General features: G+C 55.0%; 3 protein-coding genes across 6 annotated transcripts in view; 1 reads left to right on the top strand and 2 right to left on the bottom strand.

Annotated features, from left to right (window-relative positions):
• The window catches only part of LOC105469355 (UDP-GlcNAc:betaGal beta-1,3-N-acetylglucosaminyltransferase like 1), a 144,825-nt gene extending 130,757 nt beyond the window's left edge, over positions 1-14,068 (top strand). Inside the window, exon 18 of the mRNA XM_071081935.1 lies at positions 1,573-14,068. The gene's annotated coding sequence lies outside the window, so the exon portion shown is untranslated. The remainder of the gene's footprint in view (positions 1-1,572) is intronic.
• Positions 2,955-14,549, bottom strand: part of LOC105469397 (tubulin folding cofactor D) — a 185,303-nt gene continuing 173,708 nt past the window's right edge. For 3 of the 4 annotated variants that reach the window (XM_071081895.1, XM_071081896.1, XM_071081898.1), the window contains 6 exons: positions 12,647-12,724; positions 8,092-8,181; positions 7,356-7,443; positions 6,338-6,447; positions 4,159-4,243; positions 2,955-3,210 (listed from right to left, as the gene is read on the bottom strand). In XM_071081895.1, the coding sequence (XP_070937996.1) occupies positions 3,196-3,210; positions 4,159-4,243; positions 6,338-6,447; positions 7,356-7,443; positions 8,092-8,181; positions 12,647-12,724 (466 nt within the window). In that variant the 3' untranslated portion in view covers positions 2,955-3,195. Of the gene's footprint in view, positions 3,211-4,158; positions 4,244-6,337; positions 6,448-7,355; positions 7,444-8,089; positions 8,182-10,864; positions 11,002-12,646; positions 12,725-14,549 lie in introns of those variants that run through there. The other variant, XR_011615237.1, reaches the window with a different exon arrangement.
• LOC105469356 (uncharacterized) lies at positions 3,536-4,137 on the bottom strand. The gene is given in 4 exon segments (XM_011720307.3): positions 3,536-3,768; positions 3,771-3,852; positions 3,854-3,934; positions 3,937-4,137. Coding segments are annotated over 4 exon segments (597 nt in total).

The raw sequence follows: 14,549 nt of genomic DNA, 5'->3' as shown, positions 1-14,549 counted from the left end.
AAAAACCAAACATGCATTAGAACAGCATATTTTTATCTAAATGACTTAATTTTGTTCTCTTCTTTAATGTTATGCTATGGGCACAATTCAAGCAACTTAACAGCTATTTTCTCTCAGCCTAATGAAGATCTTGGTCTACTCCTTCCTCAGCTCCAGGGCTGCTGCTGGGAAATTGGTAGTCATTTATATCACTCTGTCCTTCTTACAGTTCTGCAGTTTCACTGTGGCAAGTCTAAATGTGTGAGACTGTTAGGCCTCTGTATCTGGGGACTGTTGCATGTCAGTATGGAGTATCTGCATAATTTCATTCATTCCGAGACCCCAATTACCCAAACGTTAGACATTCTTCAATGTCTCTTGATGTTGCTTTTGTCTTCTCCAGTTCTCCAGATAATTTTTTCAGATCTTCCAGTTTTCTAACTCTCTCTTCAGCAGTGTCTAAGCTATCCATTGAGCTTTTAATTTCACTTCTTACATTTTTAGGGGCTCTATTTTTTTCAAATCTCTTCTTGATAATTTCTAGCCCTTTTCAAAAATGTACTCATAGCCTACATTCTTCCAGAGAGGTTTTATATTTGCATCTTCTGCCCCTTGTCTGGAAATACCACTGGTCAAGGCCAAGTCAATCGAATTTTCCACTTTAGGAGTTTTGGGGATCGTACAGTTAGTATTAATTCAGGCCACTTCAGGGGAGATTGAGATAAGAGTCTTGCGCTGTTCCTTTGAGAAAGATGTATTTAGGGTCCCAGCTCTATATAGGGGTCTCCTATTAGATCTGGCCCTGGGCCTTACATCCTCTCATCCATTCTGCTATCAAAACAGCATGACTGGACTCCAGGGCTCAGCAGAAACCCTCAGGATCTCCAAGATCTCTGCTTTCACATGGAGGGTTTCTGGTTTGTGCCTAGAATGTGTCTGTGGGTGCACAAATCCTGCACCAGCTCCCCGGTTCCAGGGATACTGGCTTCTTGCTGCTCTCTAAACTCACAAAGCTTGCTCCACTTCTGGGACCACAAGCATTCTCTTTTCTGCCATTGGGCAGTTTGGACTTCTGCCCAAATGCTGCCCCTTCAGAGCAGTTTTCTGAACACCTCTCCTAGGGGTCAACACCCAACACACCGTTGCATTGCCCACTTTTTCTTCGTAGTGCTCAGTATTGCCTGCCTTGATGGTGCTTGCTTGTTCATTTGCTATTGTCTGCCCCAGCTATCATGTGAGCAAGGGGTTCCTCGCCAAACTCCATCACCTGGACCCTGGTGGGCTCCACAAACGGCTGCTGAATGAAAGAGGCTTTCCAGGCCACCAGTTACCTGGTGAGCACAAGTGCCCCAGTGATGGATGGGATCCAGTAGGAAAGAGGCAGTAGCCAGTGGAGCGATCCACTTTCCTTGGGTTGCTAAGTTAGACCGACATTGAAAGAAGAACTGCTTTGCCCTGTCACTGATGGGCCTGGGTGGGGAATCGACCTGCCTCCATGTCTTAAAATGCCATTTCTCTGGAATCTTCTTTTAATTGCACTAAGAACAGTTCATCATGTTTCTCTCAGAAGCCACTTGTTCCCTCCATCCTCAGTGCATCCCAGGCCAGCAGGAGCTTCGTGAGCTGCAGGCATAGCAACGGTGCACCCCAGTTCCACACCCAGCAGGCGCAACCAGAGTCTCGTGTGTGCCGACCACAGGAGCCGAACCCTTTCCACCGTGTGGACTCGTGGTCAAGGCTGGGCCTGGTCACCCAGGACCCTCACCACGTGACCCCAGCCAATCGAGGGGACAGTTCGAGGAGGAGGAGACCCCAATTACACAGGTTGGAATAAAATGTTTAAATCTCGTAAAAATGTAACACAAGGCTCTTTTAAGGGATAAAGACTATTGGCCACCAGGTCAAGCACAAGAACGGTAGTGTGTTAACCCCACACTCCTGTGTGGCCAGGTCATCACACACATTCCGTGAACAGCTGTCTGCTAAACAGACAGCATGAACTGTCACAGTCCTGGCCTTGTGGTCCTGGTGACCTCACAAGTGAGAACCACGACTGAGCCTTGCCTCACAGATACAGGCGGCATCTCCCAGTTCTGGGCCTGCCCATGTTCCTGTGTCCAGACCCCATCCCCACCTGAGCGAGCAGGCCGGGGAGCCACCCCAGTCTACACCACGCACACGGCACCCCTGGGCTCTGCACCCAGGGAAAGCGCTGCTCACCCAAGCCCTTGGGCCTCTGAGTGGCCACACCTGAGGCTGCTTTGGTGCTGCTGGCGGTGGGGCGGTGGGGCGGTGGTTCTGCACCTCCAGCCCTGTGAGCACAGCACAGGTCCCAGGTAGACGGGAGTGGGTTGCTACCACAGTGAAATTTTTATACACGTTCCCCTCACCAGCTTTGGGATGGATCAGCATGAGCTCAGACACGGAGACAAAGGTAGCCTCCTGCCCTTTGCTTAAAAACCCAAGTGTAGACTCTGCCCAGGCTCTCCTAAGACAGTGTAATTGTTTCAGGAATTGTATTTCCCGTATTACTGTAGAGGCACACATTGGACTCTGACAATTCCCTTTGCAGCAGACATTTGTGAAGCTGCTGGTCTGCACACCCATCAACCAGTGACCCCTGCACTGCAGGGGGACCACATGCACGATGCTCACGTGTGCACAGGCGGGAGGACAGCACCACCAGGCAGATGGTCCCAGAAACAGCATCTGCGCAGCACTCTAGACCATGCCTGCCACCAGGGCTTGTCAGTTCTCTGGCATTTGAACCTCTGATTTAACATTCATCTCTCTCCAAGACTGGGCAGACCACCAGCTGTGGCCAGACGTCTCCCACAGCAGGGACAGCACCAGGCGAGAAGGGGGCCCGGTCTCCAGGCAGGAGGAGTGGAACCCAACCCCCTCTGGCTGACCCCTGGGCAGTGAGCCCCTCCATCACCCTACACGCATCAGGTTCAGAGACAAAAGGCAGGAACTTCTTGGTACATGATTTTATAGGAAGCACATCTGTGTTCAAGTGAAGGCAGAGGCATCCACCCCAGGTCATTAGAGGGCAGGTGCAGAGAGGAAAAGCTGTCAGCTGGTGCCAGCCTCCAAGGGCCAGCGTTACCCTTCAACAGCTGGAGGCACCACCGTGCCAGGCTTTCCACACCGGCCTCCCTCAGGAACAAGACATCCCCACCAGGCAGGGGTGAGGTACGGGCTCCAGGACTGGCTTCAGCAGGCGTGAGGCTGCAGAAGAGACAGGACAAGCTCAGGCTGGTCAGCTCCATCACACACCATTCCCAGCCAGGGGACCCTCGCCCCTCTGGGCCCTGTGTGGGGACTGACACTGGGTTCCTGCAGGAAACTGTGCCGTTTCCCCACACGCGGGAGCCTGAGCTGTGTGGCTGACAGGCGCTCATGACTAACGTGTCCTCGGAACGGCACCCCGTCTGGGGAGCGGGAAGAGAGGTTCACTGCACTGCTCTTAACCTGCATTCACACGTTTGAAATTTTTCCTAATAAAAATGTAAAAAGCACATTTAACTCCAAAGTCTGCTGTTGAGTTCAGCCTTTACACACACAAATGGGGAGGCTGTGTCCTGATGCTCAGCCCGGCCCCACTGCCCCCACGGATCTGGATGTGGTTCTCCTCCCCTCCTGCCGTATGAAAGGGGGCTGAGAGGAAGGAGCTGACCCAGGTAACGAGAGAGACAGGACAGTGACCCGGGGCCCCAGGCCCCGTGAGAACTGAGGCACTTGTTTTTGTTACTTTAGAAGAAGAGTGACGGGCTGGTGAGGTGCACAGGGCAGCTTCTGGGGACCCCTCACCCAGCCCTGGGCCCACTCGTGGGAGGCAGATGAGGGGCAGGGAGGCACTCTTGGCACTTGGGAGTGCAGACAGACCCCAGGGTCAGGCATGAGGAGCCTGGATCAAGCTGATGCCAACCCCACCCCCTCCCCAGCCCCCCAAACATGCCCCAGAGCAAGTGGCCTAGATGCCACAGGGGCCCACAGGTGCGGGCAGTGGCCAGAGAAGGCAGCTCTGCTGGTCCCGTAATCCCAGGGGTCCTGACATGAGATGAGGGAATGGACCGTGTGGATGCACTGGCAGAAGCTGAGCACAGCCGCTGGCCCCAGAACATTCGAGGGCTCGGGGAAGCACAGGCGCCTCATGCTGTGAGGTGACGGCATTACCTGGGGCACCAGCTGGGGCCTGGGCACACCCAGGAGGTCACACAGACGGTTGCGCTGCTCTCTCACGACTGCAAGCTCCGCGTCCCTGTGAGGAGAGGGAGCCACGAATCTCTCAAGTGCCCACCTTAGAACCTCAGGTGTGCAGAGGCCCCACGTCAGCTTCCACGGCAGCAGTCGGGGAAAGGAGACCTCACCCCAGACATCTGCAGCCAGGCCGAGGGCAGAAAAACCACCACAGGAGCCCGTTCTCCAACAGGGCCTCAGGCCCGAACCCTCCCAGAATCGCAGGATGGTTCCGGAGCCCGTTCTCCAACAGGGCCTCAGGCCCGAACCCTCCCAGAATCGCAGGACGGTTCCGGAGCCCGTTCTCCAACAGGGCCTCAGGCCCCAGAATCGCAGGACGGTTCCTTCCCAACAAGGGTCGCCCCTCGGGGAGGACCACGCCCACGCCCAGTGCAGGGGCTGCAGAAGGACAGACCAAGTGAGGCCAAGGAAGGGCTGACAAGGATTTTCGAAGTTTTAACTCAGCTGTTTATGCCAAATAAAAATTCTAGCAATGCCAATGCTGTGGAGATGTCTGGGGCATGTGTTTCATTTGTAATTTAAAAGATTCTCTTTAACTTCTAAGGATTTTTTTTTTTAACAGAAAGGGGATTAAACTATAGGAGAAGCCCCCAGGCCCACCCTGCTAGTTCCTCCCTCCCTGACGTGAGGAAAGGAGGCTGCCCCGGCCCAGCCTTGCTGGAGGAGGCCTCAGCCCGCTCGGGACACCTGGCTTCTTCACTGTCCTAGAGCCAATTATTTTAGAATCTGATCCAGAATGCACCTTGGTGTTCTAAAAACATCATTTTAAAAATGTCTCCAGAGCAGTAGTTACGACGGCCAATCTCTCAATGGATGTTGAGAAGACAGCCCAGCTGCTCCTGGTTCCTCTCCTGGGACCACGTGTTTGTTTAGGAGCAGAGACGCTCACTCCTCCCCAAACCAGAAAACCAGGGAAGCCCTGGAGAGGCCACCTCTGTCCTCCGAGGCCACAGCAGCTGCCCGGCGCCCGAGCTCTGTGGGAACCCAGCCCTGTCGGAAGGTCACTGTTCCAAGGAGACACCTCGGGAACGTCACCTACGTCCTTGCTGACTTCAACAGGTGGCACGGACCCCACAGACCTGTAGCAACGCACCGAGATCAGCACGGAGGCCCTCACAGTCGGCGCTCTAAACAGAGCAGCACCTGGGACTCCACCACCCCGGGTGCGCCACGGGGACGCCCACACAGCCTCTGGGTGCTTCAGTCCTGATCTCCAACACGGGGTGACGAGACTGCTCCCCTTTTATAGGTGAGTGTGCAAGTGAGCATGTGTGTGAGCCAGCGTGGGTGCACATGCCCCCGTGTGTAAGGCACCATCACTGCTGCTCCCAGGACCACACCGGTTGGCCCAGGACACTTAAGCCTGCACCTTCCCCACTCTGCTCTCTCATTCAGACCCTCCTACCCCGCAACTCAACAGACACATCTTTCAAAACTGCCATTCTAATCCACCCACGGTAAAGAAACCAGTCCACGTTGTAAAGAAACTGTGCCTGCCACAGTAAACGTGGAGAGTGGCGCTGTGGCCTCCTGAGGGTCTCCCGGCCCCGGGGAAGGGGGTGGACATCAGAGCAGAGGCGTGGGGAGAGCTTTCTTGTTTCCGCCTGTGCCTCTTCATTTCCTACAGGTGCTCACGCGGCCTGTTCTGAGAAAACTGAAGAGAGGCCCAAGAGGCCCTCCCTGGGGGACGTCTGGGGCAGCAGTACCCGCCAGGCCTTCAGTGCCCTCGGCTCAGGGCCACCAGACACAGCCTTGTGGTGGCACAGGTGGCCGTCCCCCTGGTGGGATGGATGGCTTTGCTGTTTCTGACACCCGACAGTATTCGGAGACAGGGTGGTTGAGGTTTCGGCTACAGCACCACTGCTGGCTCATAAAATCCAAGCAGAGGCTGTCGAGACCTGGGAGCCCTCTTTCCTCCTATCAGAGGGTTTTGGGAGAGACGAGTAGACGTGGTGGGGAAGGGGGCGGCGCCAGGCCCGGGTGGCCGTGAGCCCTCTTTCCTCCTATCAGAGGGTTTTGGGAGAGACGAGTAGACGTGGTGGGGAAGGGGGCGGCGCCAGGCCCAGGTGGCCGTGCAGGAAGGGCCTTCACTCACCATGCAGTGTCACTGAGCACAGTCACCACCTCGTCCAGCACGTCCGCGCCCACGACGTCACTGTAGGTGAGCAACGTCTCGTACACCTGGCTGGCCGTGCTCTTCCGGATCTGGGACAGGGACGCAGTGCATTGGTGGGAGGGAAGCACCACTGCCCCACCCCAAAGAGACGACAGGACCAGGTCAGGGAGCCCCGTCAGTGGAAGGCGTCAGGAGGAGGGCTCTGACCCTGCCTCCCATCCCAGCCACAGCAGGAGGCGCCTTCCACGCCCATTAACCACCTCCTCCCTCCACAGACACACAGCTGCAGGCTCCCAGCAGTGAAGATCACATCATTCTTGTTTAAATGCTCTGTTAACCAACGTGCTCCCTCTCCAGAGAAGCAAGCTCGCCTGCTTTTTTCCATCAGGGAAGCAATCACACCTGCTCTCTTTGCTAGCGGTGCCCTGGTCATCAGGTCTCACTGAGCTGGTGGTCAGAGCCCCAGGCCCACCCCTGGAGGTGCTGAGTCAGCAGGACAGGGCCCAGGAACCGCATGCTGAAGCCCCAGAGGTGCTGAGGGTCCAGCACCCGCTCGAGAACCGCTGTGTAACGCGAAGTTACTTTTGCCTTTTAGGAAAATGTCACCTTCGGATCATCTGAGGTTTTTTGGCAGCCAGGAGAAAAGAAATCCTAGAAGTCTAACAGCTGGGAGTGCTGGGGATGAAGGGCACTGCCCCAGGTGTGCTTGAACCACTTCAGCCTGGATCCTTCTGGAAGCTCCTGAGCCAGTTCCCACGGCCAGGTCACCCCTCGATTTGTGTCCATAGAAATGCCAGCTGGACACCCCATCCTTGAAGCCAGAGTGACATCCGAGCCCCTTGACGGCTGCGCGCCTGGGATGCACCATCACCCAGGCGTGTTACAGAGGGGGCTCGGCTGGAAAGCACACCAGCGCAACAGTGCCTTCCAAGGCCTCTGTGTCACCAAGGGGCTTGAGTCCACACAGCAAACACACATGAACGGGGGAGGCACTCACCAGCGGGAAGCGGTGGCAGAGGAGCAGACACAGCTGCAGGAGGGCGCTCCTCCTCACGTTGCCGGGGAACTGCACCATCTCGCAGAACCTGCCGAGAGCAGCACCCCACACCGGCCGGGTGAGCCCCGCCCCCACGCAGGCCGACCCCAAGACCCACACAGAGACCGGGGGAGAGCAGATCCGTGAGCACAGTGCGGACCTGGAGCCCTGAGCCAGAGGTGTGTCTGTGTGCACATGTGCACTGTGCCTGTACAGGCGTGAGTGTCACACTGGGAGAGCCCACTGTGGGAAGTGAGGACGCCTCAGAGGATCTCCTGCAGGGCTGCTCACCCTGCCACGAGGACCCCCGCCTCAAAGAGCCACAGAGCAGCCAAGGTGCCTATCGCTGGCTGGCGCACCTGCCCAGTGTCCACCTGAGCACCGCAGAGCAAGGCACTCGACGGCGACCCCCTGGGCACACAGAATCAGGGAGGCAGCCCCTGACCACATACCTCCTTTGTGGGGCCTCCCCTCCCCCCAGGGCAGAGCGTGAGGGCAGGAGGGGCGGAGCTCGCCTGTTCCTGCACCAGCACCTGGGCTGCCTCGCCTCCCACTGCAACGGCTTTGGACATTGGAACGCACAATCCTAGCTTAGCTCGAGGGGTAACACTAACTACTCCTCTCCCGCCTGGAGCCCTCGGCCAAGGGAGGCTGCGTCCTGCCGTTGTGTCTAAGGCCAGCAGCACTTGAAACTCACACGGGGATGGCTGACAGCAGTTTCTGGACGTCTTTGGAATTCTTGATTTCTTTCTTACAAAGCGCAAGCAACTTCACAGCAAAGGGGTGGCTGGAAGAACAACACACTCTTTAGAGATGAGCTTTCACAGGCACCCCGGGACGCACACTTTTTCTGTCTCAAAGAAGGTCAACTCTGTCCTCCCAGTGCTCAGTCCAAGAAGCCTGCAGCCCTGTGGGCCCCTCTGCCGGCAAGTCCGCTGGTCCCCATCCCGGTACCTCCACAGGCCGGCCTGGTCCCTAGCTGCCGTGCCACCACCTGGCCGGCCTCTGCTCGCTCTCACCTGTGGTGCAGCAGCCCCCACGGGGCCCCCACCTCCCTTCCCAGGCCCCAGGGTCCGTCCCCAACACAGCAGCAGCCAGGATGCCCATGCTCCTCCACCGTCCTCTCCAGAGGCTGCCTGGCCTGGCTGCTGCAGAGCCAGGGGAATTTGCCGACACACAGAGGACACACAAGGCTGTGCAGTGTTGTTTTGAGCCTTCAGTGGCAGCAGGGACAAGGGTTGAGGCTTGGTGCTGACAAAGACGCAGCCCTGATGAGCAGCTCTGAGAGGGCCCCCAGAAGGCCACTCCAGGGAGGAGAGGGAGAAGACACGCGCCTGCCTCTCAGTGGGGAATGCAGCCAAGTTCCAGCCACCCGACAGGCCAGGAAACCCTCACTGCTGACCGTAGGTCAAGGAGACCCCAGGCTGCTGCTACCCTCCCTCAGGTGCCTCAGGCAAACTAAGGTCCTGCCTGCCGAAACGCAGGCTTAGCCCAGGCCTTGGCTTGCTCTGAAGTGGAACCCCTCAAACGCAACGCCCAGAGAGTACACAATAGGAGACAAGTAAGAAGACAAAGAAACCAGCTCAGGCTGCAGCTCAGACACACCCAGCCAAACAGGCAGGGGAATAGTGTTCAAGAGGATGGACACCGGGCAAGGAAGGGAAGGCCGCAGGGAACGGCCAAGCAGAAAGCGCGACAAGCAGATATAGAAACACGAGACAAAAAACCTGCACCTGAAAAGACCGAAAACTCCCAAATAAGAATTCCACAAATCACAGTTCAAAGTCGTTTAGAGACATCTTCAGAGAGAATCAGCAGCTGGCAGGCGGGCCAAAGGTAATGAAGCAAAGAGAGAGGGAAAAGACATGTGAAAATTGCAGAGGGGGTGACGAGGGAAACGCATGAGCGTGATAATGACAGAAAAGCCAGGGAAGGAGCAAACCTGAGCAGGAGGCGGGAAACCCAGGCCGTGTCCAGGGAGCACAGGCTGACTCAGGTGACACTCAAAAGCAACAACCGAAGCCAGGAGAAAGTGGGAAAATTTTTTAATGTGCTGAAACAAAACAGCCGCCTGAATTCTATACACCCTCAGAAAATAATCTGCACATAAAATGGGAAAGCTTCACCAGAAGCAGACCCCACTCGAGGAAATCCAAGGGAGTGTGGTCTAGGGAGAGGGAATGTGAACCTCAATGCGGGGGGAGGGGGGCGGGTCCCAAAATCAGTAAGTGATGAGAGGCAAAGAAAGCATAAAAACGTGGAAAATTCAAAATAACGCACATTACACAATACCACAATGAACAGGAAACTATGTACATCCAAGACAAAATATCCAACAATAGTAGCATAACTCAAGACGGAAGCACGCAGAACCAACATGTTCTAATATCCTTGCTATTGTCCAATGAGGACAAAATGTTGAAAACTGGACTTCACTAAGAATATGTGATGTCATTTCTAATTTCCAGGGTAAGCGTTAACAGAACAGAAAAAAGAGTAAAATGTCCCAAAGAAATACATGAAAATAATGGAATGACAAAAGCAATTCTACTAATCCAACAAAAAGCACAGATGGGGGCAGGGAGGGGCGCTGGGAACGCAGCACAGGGAAAAGCCCTGTGAGTGGCAGACTGAGAACCAAGGGGATTATAAAGGTCATGAAGGACGCAGGTAAAAGCTACAGGCTGAATTTTTACAAAACTATACTGTTCTATGAGAGATGTACAAAAACATAAATACATGAAGATACTGAAAGTAAAAGAATGGAAAAAAGTATACAGTTCAAAGTCAAGCAAAGCAAGACAAAGAATGAGTGAAGCAAAAAGCATCCTAGAAATGAAGTGAGTGACAAGGGCAAGATTCAGCCCACAACCACGCTTCAAAATCTGAAAAGCCAAAACTGACAAAACCAGAGAGAAACACAAAGAGCTGTGTTCATAGAAGGACATGGCAGGAGGTATTTTCTCTACCATCCTATTTTGGGGAAAAAAAAATTTTTTTTTTTTTTTTGAAACAGAGTCTGGCTGTGTTGCCCAGGCTGGAGTGCAGTGGCTCACTCTCAGCTCACTGCAAACTTCACCTCCCAGGCCCAAGCCATCCTCCCACCTCAGCCTCCCAAGTAATTGGGAATACAGGCACCACCACACCCAGCTAATATTTTTGTATTTTTTGTACAGATGGGGTTCCACCATGTTGGCCAGGCTGCTCCCAAACTCCTGAGCTCAAGTGATCCACCCGCCTTGGCCTCTCAAAGTGCTGGGATTACAGGCGTGAGCCACGGCGCCCAGCCTTAATTTGAAATTTTTAAGCCGGAAAAATATATGTTAATATTTTAGGCCAAGCGCAGTGGCTCACGCCTATGGTCCCAGCACTTTGGGAGGCAGAGGCGGGCAGATCACCTCAGGTCAGGAGTTCGAGACCAGCCTGACCAACATGCTGTAACCCCATCTCTACTAAAAATACAAAATTACCTGGGAGTGGCAGCGCATGCCTGTAATCCCAGCTACTAGGGAGGCTGAGACAGAAGAATCACGTGAACCCAGGAGGTGGAGGTTGTGGTGAGCTGAGATCGTGCCAATTCACTCCAGCCTGGGCGACAACAGCAAAACTGTCTCAAAAAAAAAAAAAATTTTTTAATGGAATATTTAGCATTATATTAAAGGATAATACACCACAACCGAGCTGGGTGCACCTGTGAACATGGAGGTTGTTCCAACAGCAGGTATAAGGTCAGTGATGCCCACGAACAAACTAAAAGGGGAAACCCTGTGATGCTGTCAGATTAAAACACATGTGCAGCGTCCAGCAAAGATGGAGCAACAGAGACCAGATCCGTCTCCCGCCTGAAGGTTAAGGCAGAGCCAAGTCCAGCAGGTGGCAGGCTCCAGCGGGAAGCCCATGGTGAGAAGCGGGGAACCCCAAGTCTGCAGAGCTCGTTCAGGTTCTCAGCACTAGAGGGGGCTTCCTGGGGGCCCTTGAGGACTCACCTGGGCCTGGGTCAGCCAGTGCCTGAGTACGAGGACGCTGCCCAAGGCTGGGGAGGAATCACCCAAAAGATAACCAGAAGCCCCGGCACTGCCCCAGCAGCGGTGGGAAGGGAAGCGCCAGGGAGCAGAGACCTTAAAGAGGCAGAAAAACCCGGAGACCAGAGCGGCTCTGGGTCCACCTGACAGCTTAAGAACAGCGCCCAAGCCGGGCGCAGTGGCTCACGCCTGTAATCCCAGCACTTTGGGAGGCTGAGGTGGGCAGGTCACTTGAGGTCAGGAGTTTGAGACCAGCCTGACCAATATGGTGAAACCTTGTCTCTACTAAAAATACAAAAAATTAGCCAGGTGTGGTGGTGCACACCTGTAATCCCAGCTACTCAGGAGGCTGGGAGAGAACTGCTTGAACCCAGGAGGAGGTCGTGGTGAGCTGAAATTGAGCCACTGCACTCCAGCCTGGGCAACAGAGCAAGACTCCATCTCAAACAAACAAAAGTGCCCCCAAAAAAAGACCACACTCTCCAGATGACCCAGTGCACCCCAGATACAAATCTATCCAGGTCAGGGGCAGTGGCTCACACCCGTAATCCCAGCACTCTAGGAGGCCAAGGCAGCAAGACCAGCCTGGGAAACACGGTGAAACCCCGTCTCTTCTACAAACACAAACACTAGCTGTACATCAGACTATAGCGCATGCCTGTAGTCCCAGATCCTTGGGAGGCTGAGGTAGAGGCTGCAGTGAGCTGTGATTGTGCCACTGCACTCCAGCCTGGGCAACAGAGCTAGATAGACCCTGTCTCAAAAATAAATAAATAAAACACTGGCCCAACACGGTAAAATTCAATGAAGCAAGAAAACACGGCAACAACGAGATGACCACTCAGGGCCGACAACCCAGCTGAGGCCGGCCGGGGACATCCGCAGGGCACAGAAGCAAGGAGCTCCCATCTCCTGTGCACGTCCTTGCCGGGTCACCAGCCTCTGCCCTCTGCCCTGCGAGTCTCATCCCCGTATAGCGCGGGGCCCCCGCCTCAGCCCCACATGGGGTCGACTGCACTTACAGTCATAATATGTCCTTATGTGACTCATTATTCCGTGTTATTCTGAGGGTCAGTTGTTAGGATGGTATTTACAGTCATCATAACTGACCCTGAACACACTGCAAGATCATTTCCTGGAATTCTGATCTCTGTGTCTGATTACTTTTTCTTTCATACGTGAGCTACTTAGGCTTAATCAGAAAGGAAGTCATGAAAAGCAGAGCCTCACTCCTCCTCCGTGGTGAAGATGTCGAAGCAGCCGTGGGTGAGCACGTGGTCCAGAGTCTTCAGCAGCGGCAGGGACACCCTGAGGGGAGAAGGAGCTGTGAGACCCTGGACACCAGCAACAAGGACACCCATCCACGACTGGCTGAGAGTCAGTACGATCCCAGTGGAAACCCTGGCACCACTGTGGAAACCAAAAAGCCCCCTTTATAATGTATGTGGAAACGCAAATCTTCAGGAAAAGATAAAACAACTGTGGCAGGAAGGAACAAGGCTGGAGGCTGACACTGAACTTCGAAGACGATGGTAAAGCGGAAGGGATGGAAAGAGCACAGCCCTGGTGCAAAGCGAAGCAAATATGTCAGGCACAGAAGGCTCCAAAGTAAACCCACAGTTTCTTACAAAGCTGCAACGGCAACACAGCGGAGAGGGAGCCCTCCCGGCAATGAGGTGAGCACTGCTGGGCGTCAAGGTCCTGTGCCGACGCCATACCACGTATGAAACCTCACTCAGGACACACCCCAGGTGTAAATACACAACCCAAAACTATAAAACTTCTAGGACAAAACAGAAAATCTCGGTGACCACGGATTAGGCAAGCTTGTCTCTCATACACCAGAAAAATCTGTGCCTCAGAGGACAAGGGAAGATGCTGGGGCATGAGGAAAGTGTAGGCCCCACTCGGTGCGTGAAGGGACAGGCAGGGAGAAAACATCCTCAAGTCACATGTGTGACGAGGGAGGATCAGACCACAACAGTCCAGGAAGAACAGAAAAAAATGAAGACCCTTCTCCAAAGAGGATATAAAGCAGCAAGGCGCCAGAGAGAGCAACCTCAGACAGCAGCAGCAGCAGGAAGGCATGACACGTGGGCGCTCCGGAAACCCTCCAGCAGCTTTCCAAAGCTAGACATTCGCCTCCGTGTGGGCCAGCCTGCAGCACCTCGGTAGTTACCCCACAGAAAAGGAGCCTGGGGAGGTTCCCTCTGGGCGACAGGAGCCTCAGGAGAACTTTAGCACAGGCCAACGGACGCAGGAGAGCTGGGCTCCGCAGCCCACGGCGAGGGAGGCCCTGCGGTGCACACCTCCCCACAGGCGTGCACACACTGACTGCCCACAGCTCTCCCAGCAATAGCCCCAAGGGAGAAACCACCAAAATGCCCACAGACAGACGCACTGTGGTGCCTCCACCAATGGACACGACTCGTCAGCAAGCAGGAATGAGCGACCGGCACACGGCTCAGACGCCTCAGGGGGCCACATGCTGAGGCTATGGTGACGCAGGTCGGGCGCACAGACTCGAAGGGCCAGGAGGAAACCCTGGGCTGGAGCCCTCCATCGTGAATGGGGACGGTTTCAAGGGTGGACACCTGTCAAAATTGACTGAACTGCCCCCTTTATGTGCAGCTGATTATAGTCATAACGAGAGAAGAAAACACGGCTGGGCCGAGTTCCTGTTCGCTGAGAGCGACATCTGTGCTCTCATGGGAGAGGCGGCCGAGGCCCCGCCCGAGGGGACACCAGGCCCATGTCCTCGTCCTCACACACGCCGGGAACAGCCCTTCCAGGGGACGTTCCCAATTCTGAGGTCAAGGCCTCCAAGTAAAGGCGGAAGCCTCCAGAAAGCAGCCATGTTTCTCACTTGACATTGCATCCTCAGGAACGCAACGCTCTCACGCTGGGTGGCTGTGTCCGCAAGCGCGTCCCCGGGAGCACCGAGCCGGGGGAGCACCGAGCCGGGGGAGCACCGAGCCGGAGGAGCTCGCCACAACGCCTTCCTACACACAGGGACCACCTTCTACTCGTATTACCTTTACATCCAGCGTACACAAAACGGCCATTTCCCTGCCTGACGTGCAGACTGGAAGAGGAGGTGCAGGGCCTGAGGCTTGACTGCCCAGAGAACCAT

This window comes from Macaca nemestrina, chromosome 17 (assembly GCF_043159975.1).
Source record: "Macaca nemestrina isolate mMacNem1 chromosome 17, mMacNem.hap1, whole genome shotgun sequence".
NCBI lineage: Eukaryota > Metazoa > Chordata > Mammalia > Primates > Cercopithecidae > Macaca > Macaca nemestrina.
This window is presented reverse-complemented; position numbering and strand designations above follow the sequence as displayed.